Source organism: Poromitra crassiceps (assembly GCF_964638095.1).
Source record: "Poromitra crassiceps genome assembly, chromosome: 6".
In the NCBI taxonomy this organism is placed as follows: domain Eukaryota; kingdom Metazoa; phylum Chordata; class Actinopteri; order Beryciformes; family Melamphaidae; genus Poromitra; species Poromitra crassiceps.
The window spans coordinates 7,134,686-7,151,648 of record NC_139627.1 but is presented as its reverse complement, the minus strand read 5'-3'; the positions used below and the strand labels follow the sequence as shown (position 1 = coordinate 7,151,648).

The 16,963-nt window shown below is 46.3% G+C and overlaps 1 protein-coding gene across 1 annotated transcript in view; it reads right to left on the bottom strand.

Annotated features, from left to right (window-relative positions):
• ehmt1b (euchromatic histone-lysine N-methyltransferase 1b) overlaps nucleotides 1–16,963 on the bottom strand; it is a 61,732-nt gene that overhangs the window by 37,406 nt on the left and 7,363 nt on the right. Inside the window, exons 2-6 of the mRNA XM_083638510.1 lie at nucleotides 7,747–7,834; nucleotides 5,465–5,973; nucleotides 4,750–4,972; nucleotides 4,414–4,562; nucleotides 1,288–1,458 (exon numbers count right to left, since the gene is read on the bottom strand). Coding sequence (XP_083494636.1) covers nucleotides 1,288–1,458; nucleotides 4,414–4,562; nucleotides 4,750–4,972; nucleotides 5,465–5,973; nucleotides 7,747–7,780 — 1,086 coding nt within the window. The 5' untranslated portion in view covers nucleotides 7,781–7,834. The remainder of the gene's footprint in view (nucleotides 1–1,287; nucleotides 1,459–4,413; nucleotides 4,563–4,749; nucleotides 4,973–5,464; nucleotides 5,974–7,746; nucleotides 7,835–16,963) is intronic.

Genomic DNA, 16,963 nt, shown 5'->3' with positions numbered 1-16,963 from the left:
ATTTCTAACACAACTGGTGTTAGTAATGTAGTTCAAATGTCTCAAGTATTGCATTATGTTAGTGACGGGAGTGTGAAACTGAGTGCAATTCCTCAAATTGGAGGATGTAACCAATGACAAGCAGGCAGAGACCGCTGGCATTCTCATTTGTTTTGCTATGATGGTATCATAGTAGCTTCTGGCTTAAAATGGTATTCAGGAGTGAAGCTGCTGGATAAAATTCATAATCACAGTCTGCACTGCAGTGACACTTCTCATTCTGTTTTGACTGTGCACCGTGTATGAGAGAAGACTGCAATTATTGAAAGATTATTGACCATACAGGTGAGGATCAGTTCAATAGAAGGTTTGCGTGCACATCCAACCTTTAGTTAGGCCAGGTGCTGGGTACAGAGGCACAATATATAAAAAATAAAAAATACCTGCACACTGGAGCAGCTCCAATATATTTAATTTAAACAGCTACAGCAGCAAGCGTTCGACCCTCACAGGGGTCTTCATCAGGCAATTTTCTTTTTTTTTTTTTTTGCTCCAGTGTGCAGGTATTTTTCTATTTTTTCCATACAGGTGAGGATCACATGACTTTGATGCCGACCACATAATTGGCTAGGGGTGGGACAAAAAATATATATATATCCATCGTGATCCTCTTGCGATACATTATCGATACACTAGCACCATATCGTGATACCACATTGTGACACCCTATCGTGATGATAAGATTTTAGTGAGACATTTTGTATCCTTTCTTTAAACATTTTAACGTCACACGTGGAGTCATGGCCAGTTGCAGTCAGTGTGTGTTAAAGAGGCACTATGCAGTATGTAGACTATGCATTTTGTTGTACATCAGTTTCACAGATATCGCGATGCATCATATCTGAACTTTCTTGCAATGTATCAATTACCACAGAATCGCTGTATCATGATATCATAGCCAAGTATCGTGATACTATCGTATCATGAGTAAAGGTCCTTACACAATGGGGATGTTTTGGTGTGTGTGCGTGTGTGATTAATTCGCAGGTCAAAAGTATTTTTCGAATCTATATGGAGTCAATGCATCGGTGAAGTTTCGCTGAGCGATATTGTGGCTTTTATTTTTTCAGACGAAGGTCGATTTTTCAGAAATTCGCTTCAGACATCTGTTGCTGTGAATAGTGAGGTTGGTCAAAATTCACCTTGGAAGTTGGTGCCGTTTATTGGCGTTGTTCTTGGTGTGTGACGGCCTTTACTCTGTGTAGAATTGGCAGGACAAAATGGAAAGAAAATGTTGTTTGTTCCAACCTGAGAGAAGGACTGAGATGTTCTAGTTGTTTCCTGGGAAGCACCGACACGTTCCTCTGTAAGCTGCTGCTGCTGCCTCTCCTCTTCCTCTGACTCCTCCAGCTCCTCCGATTCGTCCTCCTCAGACGCATTCTCCACTCTCTCACCGTTGATATTTGTGACCGGTTTGGCCTATGAGATGAGAAGAGAGTGGAGGTGATTATAACAATCCATGAACATATTGTACATGACATGACACCACTTTATGAATTACATTTGGGATAATTAGGCAAACTACAATGAGTGTAATGATATGCTTAGATATCCAACAACATTACAAGTAGGGATGGGAATTTCATGTATTTCCCTCAACCGTTAGTTGCCAGACATTGCCGACAATTAACCGGTTAATTAACGCCGCCATATGACAGACACGTCTTATCCTTCTTTGTTGGTTCCTTGCACTGCTAGAACCGCCCAACTCTTCCTTTGAATGGGTTAGGTTTAGGCATGAGGAGTGACGATTGGTTAGTTTAGGTTAGTAAGCCAATCAAAGGCAGAATAGGGAGGGTCATGCTGTCGGGAGTTTTCTGAAATGGGAGGGGAGGGGATTGACTGGATGGACTGGAGGTATAACGCAGTGAAAGCTCTGGAGAGATTGAAGTCGGGCAAAACGGTTAATTGCAGTTAATTAATTTTAACCGGTTACGTTCTTAACGGCAGTTAACTGACTTTCGGTTAACTGTTTACATCTCTAATCACAAGCAATTAAGTCTCACCAATGACCAATAACCCTAAGCCATAACGCCTGAAGAATTTACAACAGTGTTTGAATGCTGGATAAAAGGTGAGAGACTGAATGATAGTCTAAAGTCCATAGCATGTCTTGGACTCTCCCTGTACCCTTATGTGCCAGTATCTGTTACTTTGTTAGTTGTCTCTGAATCTGCACCAATGCCACCAAGAGGCATTCCCGTAATGTGTATTGTACTTGGTACGGTTAGAGTTAGGGTTAACCCTAACGTACATGTATTGTACTTGGTACGGTTAGGGTTAGGGTTAACCCTAACGTACATGTATTGTACTTGGTACGGTTAGAGTTAGGGTTAACCCTAACGTACATGTATTGTACTTGGTACGGTTAGGGTTAGGGTTAACCCTAACATACATGTATTGTACTTGGTACGGTTAGAGTTAGGGTTAACCCTAACGTACATGTATTGTACTTGGTACGGTTAGGGTTAGGGTTAACCCTAACGTACATGTATTGTACTTGGTACGGTTACGGTTAGGGTTAACCCTAACGTACATGTATTGTACTTGGTACGGTTAGGGTTAACCCTAACATACATGTATTGTACTTGGTACGGTTAGAGTTAGGGTTAACCCTAACGTACATGTATTGTACTTGGTACGGTTAGAGTTAGGGTTAACCCTAACGTACATGTATTGTACTTGGTACGGTTAGGGTTAGGGTTAACCCTAACATACATGTATTGTACTTGGTACGGTTAGAGTTAGGGTTAACCCTAACGTACATGTATTGTACTTGGTACGGTTAGAGTTAGGGTTAACCCTAACGTACATGTATTGTACTTGGTACGGTTAGGGTTAGGGTTAACCCTAACATACATGTATTGTACTTGGTACGGTTAGAGTTAGGGTTAACCCTAACGTACATGTATTGTACTTGGTACGGTTAGGGTTAACCCTAACATACATGTATTGTACTTGGTACGGTTAGGGTTAGGGTTAACCCTAACGTACATGTATTGTACTTGGTACGGTTAGGGTTAGGGTTAACCCTAACGTACATGTATTGTACTTGGTACGGTTAGGGTTAGGGTTAACCCTAACGTACATGTATTGTACTTGGTACGGTTAGGGTTAGGGTTAACCCTAACGTACATGTATTGTACTTGGTACGGTTAGGGTTAGGGTTAACCCTAACGTACATGTATTGTACTTGGTACGGTTAGGGTTAGGGTTAACCCTAACGTACATGTATTGTACTTGGTACGGTTAGGGTTAGGGTTAACCCTAACATACATGTATTGTACTTGGTACGGTTAGGGTTAGGGTTAACCCTAACGTACATGTATTGTACTTGGTACGGTTAGGGTTAACCCTAACATACATGTATTGTACTTGGTACGGTTAGAGTTAGGGTTAACCCTAACGTACATGTATTGTACTTGGTACGGTTAGAGTTAGGGTTAACCCTAACGTACATGTATTGTACTTGGTACGGTTAGGGTTAGGGTTAACCCTAACATACATGTATTGTACTTGGTACGGTTAGAGTTAGGGTTAACCCTAACGTACATGTATTGTACTTGGTACGGTTAGAGTTAGGGTTAACCCTAACGTACATGTATTGTACTTGGTACGGTTAGGGTTAGGGTTAACCCTAACATACATGTATTGTACTTGGTACGGTTAGAGTTAGGGTTAACCCTAACGTACATGTATTGTACTTGGTACGGTTACGGTTAGGGTTAACCCTAACGTACATGTATTGTACTTGGTACGGTTAGAGTTAGGGTTAACCCTAACGTACATGTATTGTACTTGGTACGGTTAGAGTTAGGGTTAACCCTAACGTACATGTATTGTACTTGGTACGGTTACGGTTAGGGTTAACCCTAACATACATGTATTGTACTTGGTACGGTTAGAGTTAGGGTTAACCCTAACATACATGTATTGTACTTGGTACGGTTAGAGTTAGGGTTAACCCTAACGTACATGTATTGTACTTGGTACGGTTACGGTTAGGGTTAACCCTAACGTACATGTATTGTACTTGGTACGGTTAGAGTTAGGGTTAACCCTAACGTACATGTATTGTACTTGGTACGGTTAGAGTTAGGGTTAACCCTAACGTACATGTATTGTACTTGGTACGGTTAGAGTTAGGGTTAACCCTAACGTACATGTATTGTACTTGGTACGGTTAGAGTTAGGGTTAACCCTAACGTACATGTATTGTACTTGGTACGGTTACGGTTAGGGTTAACCCTAACGTACATGTATTGTACTTGGCAAATAAAGTGAGTTTGATTTGTTCCTTGTTCCAATATGAGGTGTTGGACATTATCTCATGTGTGTTGTTTGTTTGTTTGCTTAAATGGGAGGAGCAAAGACCTGTGGGCTCTTGGTCGAGTCTTGTAGTTCCTTAAACATTTCCAGCATGGTCCGCTGCTTAAGAACTTTGGGTTTCTTCCTGGGAACCAGGCTGTAGATTCCCATCTTCCTCTTCTTTTTACGGGATGACAACAACCCTGTGTAAGAGGCTAAAGCACAAGACGGGTACAACAGAGACAAGAGGACGGTGAGCTGAGAACATGTTCCAATCTACTGAGTAGTTCCTAAAAGCCAAGAACAAAGTCACCTTTCCCTCGGGCATCTGTCAGGTAACCTTTACTACTGCAGGTCAGTTTGCGTTTGTATATTTTGTCACTGGATTCAATGCTGTCTAACCTATCTGGAGCTTGGCTGGAGCTGGAGCTGGAGCTGGAGCTGGAGCTGGAGCTGGAGGTGCTGGTGGGGCTGTTGGAGCTGCTTGTGCTGAAGCTGGCATATTGGAAGGGCTCTGAGGTAGCTGGTTCTGTGGAGCGGGCTGCTCTGGGGCTTTGTGCGCCTCAGGTGCAACATGACTCTCCGTTCTCTCCATTTTTGCTTCTCTTAGTTCCTTGTTAAGAAGCTGTAGATGACAAGAACCAAAAGCCTTATGATCATTATGTTACTATGTGATAGAGCTGCAGCAATTAATCGATTAGTTGTCAACAATTACAATTAATCACCAACTATTTTGATAAACGGTTAATTGGTTTCAGACAAAAAAAAAAGTCAAATTCTCTGATTCCAGCTTCTTAAATGTGAATATTTTCTCCTTTCTGTACTCCTCTATGACAGGAAACTGAATATATTTGGGTTGTGGGCAAAACAAAATATTTGAGGACATCATATTAGGCTTTGGGAAAACGCTGATGATCGACATTGTTCACCATTTTCTGACATTTTAGAGACCAATAGAGACCAAATAATCGTCATTTAATCGACAACGAAAATAATCATTAGTTGTCGTCCTACTACGTCGTGAGCTCCTTAGAATCTCTCTCCGTCGATTAGATTTACTTCCAAGTCTAGGTGTTTGGGGCTTTTGGTTACCTTGTGTTATGGGGCTTTTGGTTACCTTTTGCGCCAGGCTGACAGCAGGCCTGGACATGGTCTTGCGTGCTCTGTGTATTGTGATGGGTGGCGAAGGGACAGGAAAGGGAGCTGTGCCGTTTTTAGTGTCCAATGTCCCCTGTCCCAACGTGGTCCCTGCACTGGGCTCAGTCCTTAACGCACCCAAACTCTGTGACGGGACGGATGTGTCTGCATGTCCCGCCGCCATGGAGCCCGAAGGCAACCAGTTAGTCCTGTGTGGGGCCACGCCCGATCCGGACCACGCTGCACCAGCTTCCTGCTGCTGCTTACTGAGGAGCAAGCCGTTGCTTCCGGTGACAGAAGCATGCGGTGGTTCCGTCTCCGACATGCCGTTCATCTCATTGAGCAACAAGAAGGTGTCACTGCCCGCCTGCTGAGAGCTGTGCGCGTGCGCGGGGCTCTTGTGTCGTGTGTCATCAAATTCGGTGCCGTTTAGCATTGCCTCTGCTCCAGGGGAAGGCGCCAGTCTGGCAGCTGCCTCTTTGTCTGTGCCTATAAAACATAAGCAAACGTCAAATGTAAACATGCCATTATTGTAATTATTGTGCTTGCAGATAGGCAAGCACAATCTTAGAATCTCTCATACTTAATTTTATTTATTTATTTATTATTCTGTTTTCTTCTGGTCAAAAGTTTGCTTCACCATTTCTCCTACAGTTTTCACACTACACAGACATGGGAGACATCAAAACGTGCGGCTCATTGAGGAATCGTGTGCATTTGGATTGCTAAGGGTTTTGTTCGCCGGTTTTCGCGATATTGGCGTTAACGTACGATTTTTTTCCCCATTCACTTGAATGGGGTTTCGAAATCGTTGGCATTAAATTAGCTCTAGCTCAGACACCGTATGACCTGCTATTACCAAACTTTGTAGGTAGGTTTACAGAGTCACCTTTTACTCTGTGCGGGAAAATTCCACTATTTGACCAGATGGTGGCGCTATAACAGCCGTCCTTACGTTTTGGTCCATAACTTTTGAACCGTAAGGGCTACATTCAAAATTATTTTTTCCCTGGATTCCTTGGGTCATTCCGCATCTGCTGATATAGGCCCCGCCCATTTCCGTCTAACTAGATTTTCCGCCATTTTGAATTTTGTCGAAAAGCGTTGTTTCGCTATTTCTCCTTCAAATTTTGCCCGATCTTCACCAAACCACATCACAGAGCGTGTGTGGACTGTCCCGCACAAAACTTATTTTGCGTATTTTTGAAATTCCGCACCGTTGCGATATAATCGACTTCCAAAGTTCTGTGGGTGGGGCCTATTTCACAAAGATCGTCCGATGCTAACCAAACTTGGTACAGGTGTGGACGGATGTACTCTGAGCCTATACGACAAATATTTTGTCATTTCGCCTCTAGGGGGCGCTATAGCAGCATTCAGAACCTGTACCTTCTAAATTGGTTTATTTTGAAGGGCGGCAGGAAGTGCTGATTGATTGGAATTATGGCCAGCCTTCCTTCTTGTATTGACACTTGACACTTCTGAGCTGATTTCAGAAAAGAAAGTGTCATTTGGCCTGTAGGGGGCGGGGGTGGGTGGGGCCTACTTCACAAAAACCGCCATAACTCCGGACCACATTGTCCGATCCGAACCAAACTTGGTCCAGGTATGCACATATGTACTCTGAGCTGATAAAAATAAAATGGTGTCATTTCGCCTATAGGGGGCGCTATAGCAGCATTCAGTAGCTGTATCTCACAAACTGTAAGAGCGACTGTTCCCAAATTGGGTACATAGGTTCATAGAGTACTCTTCTAATCTGGCCTAAAAAATTATACCAATTGACCTCACGGTGGCGCTATAGCTGCCCTCTTTACGTTTTGGTTTGTAAGTTTGGAACCATAGCTTCTACGATCAAAATTCTTTCTGCCCTGGTTTCCTTGGCTCCTCCCGCTTGTACTCACAAAGGCCCGCCCATTTCCCGCACACAACTACTTAGTACACCCTAGCAACGATCTACGAATGCCCTATACCGATGAGCCGAAAACACCATAGCATCCAGTTAATACACCCTTGCAACGGCCTAAACACGTCCTAGCTACACATTGCCGATTGGGGCTGTATTGATACTGGATGGGAGGCCGGGGTCTAAGGCAGGGGTGGTGCAAGGGGGGCGGAGCGTCACGGGGGAGCAAGCACAATCAAATTTGCTTCAGCAAATTTAGCCCGTTCTAGTTATAATTAAATTCTTGAATTAAAAAAAAAACAGGGAAAATGAAATAAAATGAAATGAAGATGAAAAATGGATATTTTGACTAATACCTGCTCTCTCCTCTCCATTGCTCGACGAATCCATGGCTTCTTTCGTTGTGGAGTCGCCCTGACACACACTGCCCTTAAGACCAGTGGGCTGATGGAAAAAGGACACATTAGTGAAAATACACAGGAAAATGATATTTGATATGTAAAAAGGTATAAAACTCCACGCATGGTGAATGTAGGTGACATTTCAAACAGCTTTATTTGGAACAAAAGACATGATAAAGCACTGATGTGTTTCAGTAACGTGCCTTCACTCAGAATCCAACACAAAGAGAAGGCCGAGACACAATGAAGGCCACCCCCATGTACTTGGATTCTCTTTTCAGACCGTCTTTACATCTCAGAGGAGGAAGCAGTCGAAATGGCTCCTCGCTATCACCAGGAAATACACCGTCGTCTCTCCCCTCTTCACATCCATCCAGTGCTGTCACACCACCCAGTGCTGTCACACCACCCAGTGCTGTCACACCACCCAGTGCTGTCACACCACCACAAGCCTTTCTCTCTCTAACTACCAGCGAGGCCCATCTCTTTGTCTCGATCCTGTGAGCAACTCAACACAATCTAAACGCTCACACACGTTCGTGTTCCTTTCATTTTCTAGGGACAACTAAGTTAGCCTTGCTTTAACCGCCATCACTATCTTTCCGCTGCCATTTCCTCCAATGCCACCCCTCATGCATGAGCCCCCTTCCACACGGCCATAACACCATGGCAACTTGCCAGATCAGAAGTGAAGGGAGAGTGGACCTTGTGGATCCATGTCCACGCCGTTTGTCCTTCAAGATCAGCATAGCAAGTACAGAAAGAGGTCATGTCTCCTCAGCCTGAGCCTGGAAGGAAACTGAATAGATAGACACACTTGCCTGAGGCACATGATTATAATAAAGTCATTTGGGAGGTCAGGGGGTTTCTTGTTCCTACATCACATCTAGTGAGTCGACACTATTGCATGTCTTCTGTCAAGGAAGCAGAGGAAACTATTTCTCCAAACCAGCCCGAGTAACAGATCAAAAGAGCTGGTAGAGTCAGAGACACTCGTTTGCATTAGGTTCACTTGTTTCAACCAGTTCCAGACCAAACTCCCACTCGGATCATGTGCAGGGCCTGTCTCCAGCTCAGAGACTCACTGGGATCATGTGCAGGGCCTGTCTCCAGCTCAGAGACTCACTGGGATCATGTGCAGGGCCTGTCTCCAGCTCAGAGACTCACTGGGATCATGTGCAGGGCCCGTCTCCAGCTCAGAGACTCACTGGGATCATGTGCAGGGCCTGTCTCCAGCTCAGAGACTCACTGGGATCATGTGCAGGGCCTGTCTCCAGCTCAGAGACTCAGTGGGATCATGTGCAGGGCCTGTCTCCAGCTCAGAGACTCACTGGGATCATGTGCAGGGCCCGTCTCCAGCTCAGAGACTCCAACAGCAAACTAATGTCTGTCAGACCAAGAGCTTCTGTGAGCACAGGAACTGAGACGTTTCTCATACAGAACATCTAGCAGACGGCAAGGCTCTACGGTGAATGAGCTCACGGAATCTAGTCAGTCAGCGCATGTAAGACTGGAGCGAAGAGTCCTTCAGTTCTTTCTTTCATGGATTTAGGAGAGCCAGTGAGAAACACATGCCCTCAGCCCTCCCCCTAGTGGCTGAAATGGGAACACACACACACACGCAATGGAGAAAGAAAAGGTGGGGGAGGGGAGAGAGAGAAGGCTGTCTGCAGATCTCCGCCATTTCGTAAGCAGATTGTTTACTGAGTGACACCGTGTGCCCATTGCAGCAGTTTCCCACTAGATGGGGAATGTAGGCTCAGGAGCCTCATGGATGCTGCTGAAAACACATCCAATGTAGATCCAAGCCTATGACATGTGATCAAGAGCCTTAAAAATAGCACCCTATAAAACAGAATGTCAAGATGTTAACAGAAGAGACCATCGCTTCAACAATGAACAGGCCCCATGCAGATTGTGCTTTCCAGATATAAACCTGGGCTTTGAGACGGCAAATTAGCTATTCATTCTTAGAAAAGGAAAATATAAATGTTAATGGCGGTCATGTCAGTGTGCCTACAGCTACAGGCATATCTAATGACTACATCATCCCAACTCAGGCTATTTGTGATCCACTGTCCTGATGACTGTGGGACCCCACGGCATGGTGTGTACATGCTATGTGAGGCCTGCAAGTAAGCAGTGACTTAACCCATCTTTAGAAGCACTGCATAGGCCTGAAACGGCTAGTATCAAAGCTACGTAAGCCACCACAAACACCAACACATCATGACACAACCAGTAGCTATTGTGTGATTGATAAAAGCCCACACAAAGAGAGAAGAAGAGCAAAATTCACCACAGCCTCACAGAAATAAACTGAAGTTCTTCTTAAATATCTCAGCACTATATAAGGAGGAATGGGTCAATTGTTTACTCATCTGATGTTTAACAGTGCACAGTGACACTACAAGACAAAGTGTCACACAGAAGATGACTGGCCTTCACTGAGGAAGCTGCTCCTGCTACAAACAGAGCTACAGGCTAACATGCTAACATTTAGGACTGATCATCACTCATTGTAGTCCTGTGTTCCCATGTTTCAATCCGTTTATTCCTGACCAGAATACAGTATGTCTCTGCACAGCCTAGGTTGTCCATCCGGTCCCAAGAGACCTCATTACGTTTCAGGGCGGATATGTTGAGGCAGTATAGAATGGAGAGATCAGAGAGGAAGGAAGAGGGAGAGGTGGATAGGAAAATGAAAAAAGGGGTTAGAGAATCTGTTAGTAGGTTAGGTTCCAAGTGTCCAGGAGGTCAGGCTCCTCCTCCTAGATCATGAATGATATCATTTGTTTTGCTTTAAATACAGCTGTTGTTGAGCCCCTTAAACAAAAGACTGAGCTAAGCTAACAAAGAGCTCTCCAACAACAGGATCCTAGATGCTAGACTCAATCAGTCCAGTGTCACTGCGTGTTAGCGGGGATACAGCAGCACTGTGGTCACTGGGCACAGCCAGAGCTAGCCCAGAGAATCTCTTCAGATCAGCTACAAAAGCAGCAGTAATCCAAGCAAGCACATCTTACAAACTAAGAAACCACCACGAGAAGACAGCAGGGCTTCACACCAGTTTCTAATTTTAATAGAAAACGACCAAAATACATTGGAACCCAGACCCAAGGCTATGCATCTCCTTAGAAGAGCATTCAAAACCAACCAAGGGTAAAGAGGCAGGCTAACATGTCTTTCCCTGTGGTGGTTGTGTGCCTGCAGGAAGCATCATACCTGCTTTCTTCTCATGGCCTCCATTGAGAAGGAGAAAGCGTCACGAGAGGCAGTGTGTGTGTGTGTGTGTGTGTGTGTGTGTGTGTGTGTGTGTGTGTGTGTGAGAGAGAGAGAGAGAGTGGGTGTTTGAGAGAGAGAGAGCGAGAGAGCGCGAGTCTCGAACAGATTGTTCCTCTTTTCCTTTCTTTCCCCCGCATGCACATTCACCTCGCTGGTCATGTGACCCGGTAGCTCCCTCTGTCGGTCTCTCTCTTCAGAAGGTCTCCACAGAGCATGCTCAGTCAGAAGGTCTCCACAGAGCATGCTCAGTCAGAAGGTCTCCACAGAGCATGCTCAGTCAGTTCAAAATGTAACACTATCCATTTCTTTAAACCCAAAGACCTCACCGCCCGTGTGCAATGCACAGTCGCTTCAGGAACACCAAGAGAGGGGGGGGGGGGAAAGGTAGGGTGGGAGGAGGCCCAAGCGCAAACAGTATTTGAGTGAGGTGCATGAAGAGCCAGAAGGTTTTCCCCACCAGCAGGGGGCGGTGTGGACAACAGGGCACGTCGCAATCTCTCTTCCACTGGAGAGGCTTTTGTCTCCATTGAGACAGTGAAGGCAATCGACATGCTACAAATGAAAGAACAGACCAAGCTGGCTTTGAGCCTGAAGAAAGTTCAAACAGCCACCTTAGAAGCACCAAAGAATACATCCAAAACATCTTGATTTTCCATTCATTCAAACCCTTGTGGGAATAAAGAGCTCTGCTAAGAGTAACCTTTGACCTTAGAAAAGACAGGTTTCCACCGCTGTAGAAGACGCAACAAAGCTATGACACAATAGTTCAGTGTATCTTTATAAATGCAGCCTATTGTCCTCAAGTCCTGGGATTTCATGTCTTCTGTTCTGTATTCACTGTTTTAGATGTATTCTCAAGGTACATGCATTGGACACCTACAATATACCGTCCATTTGCCAAACCAATTACAATGTCTCGATTTTGCTGCACATATTCTGCTTGCTATTTATCCAACCTGTGTAACGGTGTCCCTAGTATCTGAGGCTTGAGCACAATTACACTATTATACACTCAGGCAAGCAACTTTGCTGGGTCATGGAAAGATAAGTTAAGTTAAGTTAAGTTAAGTTAAGTTAAGTTAAGGGAAAGATCCACTCTGAGGGAAAGATCCACTCTGAGGGAAAGATCCACTCTGAGGGAAAAGATCCACTGAGGGAAAGATCCACTCTGAGGGAAAGATCCACTGAGGAAAATATCCACTCTGAGGGAAAGATCCACTCTGAGGGAAAATATCCACTGAGGGAAAGATCCACTCTGAGGGAAAGATCCACTCTGAGGAGGGAAAGATCCACTCTGAGGTAAAGATCCACTCTGAGGAGGGAAAGATCCACTCTGAGGGGAAAGATCCACTCTGAGGGAAAGATCCACTCTGAGGGGAAAGATCCACTCTGAGGGGAAAGATCCACTCTGAGGGGAAAGTGAGGGGATAGAAAAGATGGCTTGTGCCAAAGAGAAATACGACTGCACCTGTTTGTCAGTTCTTCTGTTTCAAGATACTGGAAAGCCATCTGATCTGGGAACAAGACCTAATGATGTCGTATGAAAGCATCTTCAATAGTTCCACATGCATCAGCGTCATTCATTGTTGGTACATTGTCTGAAGCAAAGGTTACTTTGTTGCTTTGCAGAGTGAAATATGTACAGTATGCTCATTATGGGATATCCCCCACCACTTAGGAATTCAGATGGAGAGATGTTGGAGGCTTCTAGTGTTTCAGAGCTAAACAACCAATCCTGACATACAAGCTCATGTCGTACAACTTTCACACATCTCTGAACAAAATAAGTTGCTTCCTTCAACTGGACCGTGGCACAATGGTATGAAAGCGAAGATCGAGAGAGAGAGAGAGAGAGAGAGAGAGAGAGAGAGAGAGAGAGAGAGGAGAGAGAGAGAGAGAGAGAGAGAGAGAGAGAGAGAGAGAGAGAGAGAGAGAGAGAGAGAGAGAGAGAGAGAGAGAGAGACAACTAGAGACAGAAAGAACATTCAATGAACATTGCTGTTTTACAGGTGCTGTTAGTTGACTGTGTGGTATCTAACACCTAGAAAACAAGGAGGAGGACACCCATAGCCAAAGAACTATTCAATTCAAAGCAGTGCTTATCGCTGAAGCTGACAATGATCAGGCCTCGTCCTATAGAGGAGAAAAGGCCTGGAAGCTGCAACACTATGATCCAAAACACATTTTAATTATTACTAATATTTCTGAACTAGTGGCCCTTCATCAGGTGTCAAACTGCATATATTTGCAACTAGATAGGAAATAAAGTTGCAAACAAAATCATAACTATACAATGAACTGAAATAGGCCCAAAGGATCCTGGTCAGGTCAAATGTGAAGCAGCACTGGATTATTATTGCTATATTCTAGCTGGTTTTTGTTCATTCCAAGAGATCTGGATTCAATAATAATAGTAAATAAATACAAAAGGAAGTAGCCCAAGACGACCCAAATAATGCATGAAACCAACATCAAGCCCGGGGGCACGGTGGTAGCATTGTGACCTCACAGCAAGAAGATCCTGGGTTCGATTCCCGTCTGGGTCACTGTGGGCGTGTGTCCCCCCCCCGCCCCATGTCATTACTGCCTATAGTGCCCAGGGGGTTATCTTGTGAAAAGGGCCTTTCTTCATCAATATGGACCCCCACTAAAAACATGCAGAAGATCGTCGCCTGACCAGCAATGGCTGAGAGGAAGTTGGTCCCCGCCTCCCCGGGCGCTGCAATGAAAGCTGCCCACAGCTCCTGGCCTGCCCCCTCCTGGCCTGCCCCCTCCTGGCCTGCCTCCTCTTGGCCTGCCTCCTCCTGGCCTGCCCCCTCCTGGCCTACCCCCTCCTGCCCCCTCCTGGCCTGCCTCCTCCTGGCCTGCCCCCTCCTGGCCTACCCCCTCCTGGCCTGCCTCCTCCTGGCCTACCCCCTCCTGGCCTGCCTCCTCCTGGCCTGCCCCCTCCTGGCCTGCCCCCTCCTGGCCTGCCTCCTCCTGGCCTGCCCCCTCCTGGCCTGCCCCCTCCTGGCCTGCCTCCTCCTGGCCTGCCCCCTCCTGGCCTACCCCCTCCTGCCCCCTCCTGGCCTGCCCCCTCCTGGCCTGCCCCCTCCTGGCCTGCCTCCTCCTGGCCTGCCCCCTCCTGGCCTACCCCCTCCTGCCCCCTCCTGGCCTGCCCCCTCCTGGCCTGCCCCCTCCTGCCCCCTCCTGGCCTGCCCCCTCCTGGCCTGCCCCCTCCTGGCCTGCCTCCTCCTGGCCTGCCCCCTCCTGGCCTACCCCCTCCTGCCCCCTCCTGGCCTGCCCCCTCCTGGCCTGCCCCCTCCTGCCCCCTCCTGGCCTGCCCCCTCCTGCCCCCTCCTGGCCTGCCCCCTCCTGGCCTGCCCCCTCCTGCCCCCTCCTGGCCTGCCCCCTCCTGGCCTGCCCCCTCCTGGCCTGCCCCCTCCTGGCCTGCCCCCTCCTGCCCCCTCCTGGCCTGCCCCCTCCTGGCCTGCCCCCTCCTGGCCTGCCCCCTCCTGCCCCCTCCTGGCCTGCCCCGAAGACGATGACGACCCGGCATGGGAGAAATGTGGAGCACATTTTACGGCGCCTCTGTGTGTGTGTGTGTGTGTGTGTGTGTGTGTGTGTGTGTGTGTGTGTGTGTGTGTGTGTGTGTGTGTGTGTGGGCACCTGCATGCGTTATTATGGTGGTCATCTGTGACTAATAAAGATGGGCTTGTCCATGCTGTGTTTAGATAGATAGATAGATATATAAATATATATATATAGATATAGATATATGGTGCTATGAAGCACAAAGACAGTGATCCACTAGAAATAGCTAGATCATCACAATGAATAATACAGAAAGGTTGATGCTAGAATGGATCGGCTGGAGGGACCCCTAACCCCACCTCTGACAATAACCAGAACCAATCATCACTCCACATGCCTAAACCCAACCCCTGAACCCAATCAATCATCACTTCTCATGTCCCTCTGGATGATCCATTCTAGCATCGACCATACAGAAACTGAAACCATTAGGCTATTTTCAAAAAATAAATGATCAGGCCGCTACGGGGGCCTAGTTTGGTGGGCCTCTGGGGTGATGTGGTCACGGGAGTGGGTGTGGGTGAGCAGACGAGCGGCAGAATTCTGGATGTACTGGAGTTTATTGAGGGGTTTGAATGTTGTGCCATAAAGAATGCTATTGCAGTAGTCAATGTGGGATGAGATGAAAGCATGGATCAGACTTTCAGTAGCAGAGAAGGAGAGGGATGGGCAAAGGTGGGCTATGTTTTTGAGGTGGAAAGGGCCAGTTGGTAATCTGTTTGATGTGATGTTCAAATGAGAGGTTGCTGTCGAAAAAGACTCCAAGGTTGCGGATGTAGGGGGAGGGGGGGACAGAGTGGAGTTGTCGATGGTGAGGCAGAAGTTATGGGTGGCTTTGATGAGGGATTTGGGACCAAATGATTATCATGTCAGATTTGTCACAGTTGAGTTGGAGAAAGTTAGCTTGCATCCAGGATTTAATTTCAGTGATGCTGTTTGTCAGAGTGGAGAGAGTTGCATTGGTGTGGATTTAGTGGATATGTAGAGCTGGACGTCGTCGGCGTAGCAGTGGAAGTGGAGACCATGACGACGGATGATGTTACAGAGGGGGAGGAGATAGAGGATGAAGAGGAGAGGACCAGGCACAGAACCCTGGGGGACGCCTTGGGACAGAGGGGGTGAGTAGAGCGGGCGGGGGAGGCGAGGAGTGATGGGAATGACGAATTTTGTGCTGTGGATGGGGGGCTGAGACAGCAATTGGAATGCCCAAAACATGCACACAGGTCTCCATACAGGTAACCCTAACCCACAACACATCCTCATACAGGTGCGCTCCCCCAATTCTCCAGATAGCACTACACCTCTGTGTACAGGGGTGATTTTTTTTAGAACTCACCTGTTCAGAGTAAAATAGACGATAGAAAAGACCTCTCTTTTTTGTGACATCTTTGATAAGTGGTCATTGCTGTGATGTTTAGCAATGAATTTCCCAGCAATCACTTTGTAACAATGTTGTCACACAACCCCAAACAAACAAGTCAACAGGTCGAACAAGCAGCAACTCTTTAGGCCCAACATCAGAATAATAATAATAATCAAACTAATCAATGTAGACTGTGGAAAGGCAATTTGGATGTTCACTTTACTTTATGCACGTATACTTTTCTCTGCGCAGTGGATCGGTTTTTGTAGTTCTGTCTGTTTAGCCATGGCGGTTCTTCACTGGCCATGCAAACTACCAAATTCTATTTATTCTTAACAACCAACCAAGCAACCAAAACCACAGGTGAACTTTGAAGCCACTAAGGAAGTGGCTGAAAGCTGTTCCTCTAACCGTTAACTCACCCTGAAAAGTTTGTTTTTAATAGATCCATCCAAAACATCGTTATTAATATGCGCCGAGTAGCGGGATGGAACAGAGGAAATAGGGGCAATGTGTAATGCGTGTATTTATTTACGTCCTGTAAATAACTTATTTTCTGACACACAGCGGCTCATATCCTTATTATGTGATTATCACATAATACTACACACAACGTGATCGGCTGTATTTACCTCTGCCAGCCATCCATTGCTCTGTTTTCCATCCGGGGACCTGACATCTGGGGACTCGCATCAGTGAAAGTTGAGAGCTCAGAGCAGTCGATCAAGCCACCGCGACAGTCCATGGCATGGTAAACACCGGGAGGATGTCTGGATATTTATCTGATTTCGAGAATGTAGACGATGCATTTGAATTTGATGGCCACCCGTATTTATTTGATCCAATCATTAGGAGAACAAACTGAGGAGCGTCGATCTGTACCAATGTGACGGACAACAAACAGAGACAGGGTGAACACACTGCACCAAGGTAAATACTAGGGGTGTCACC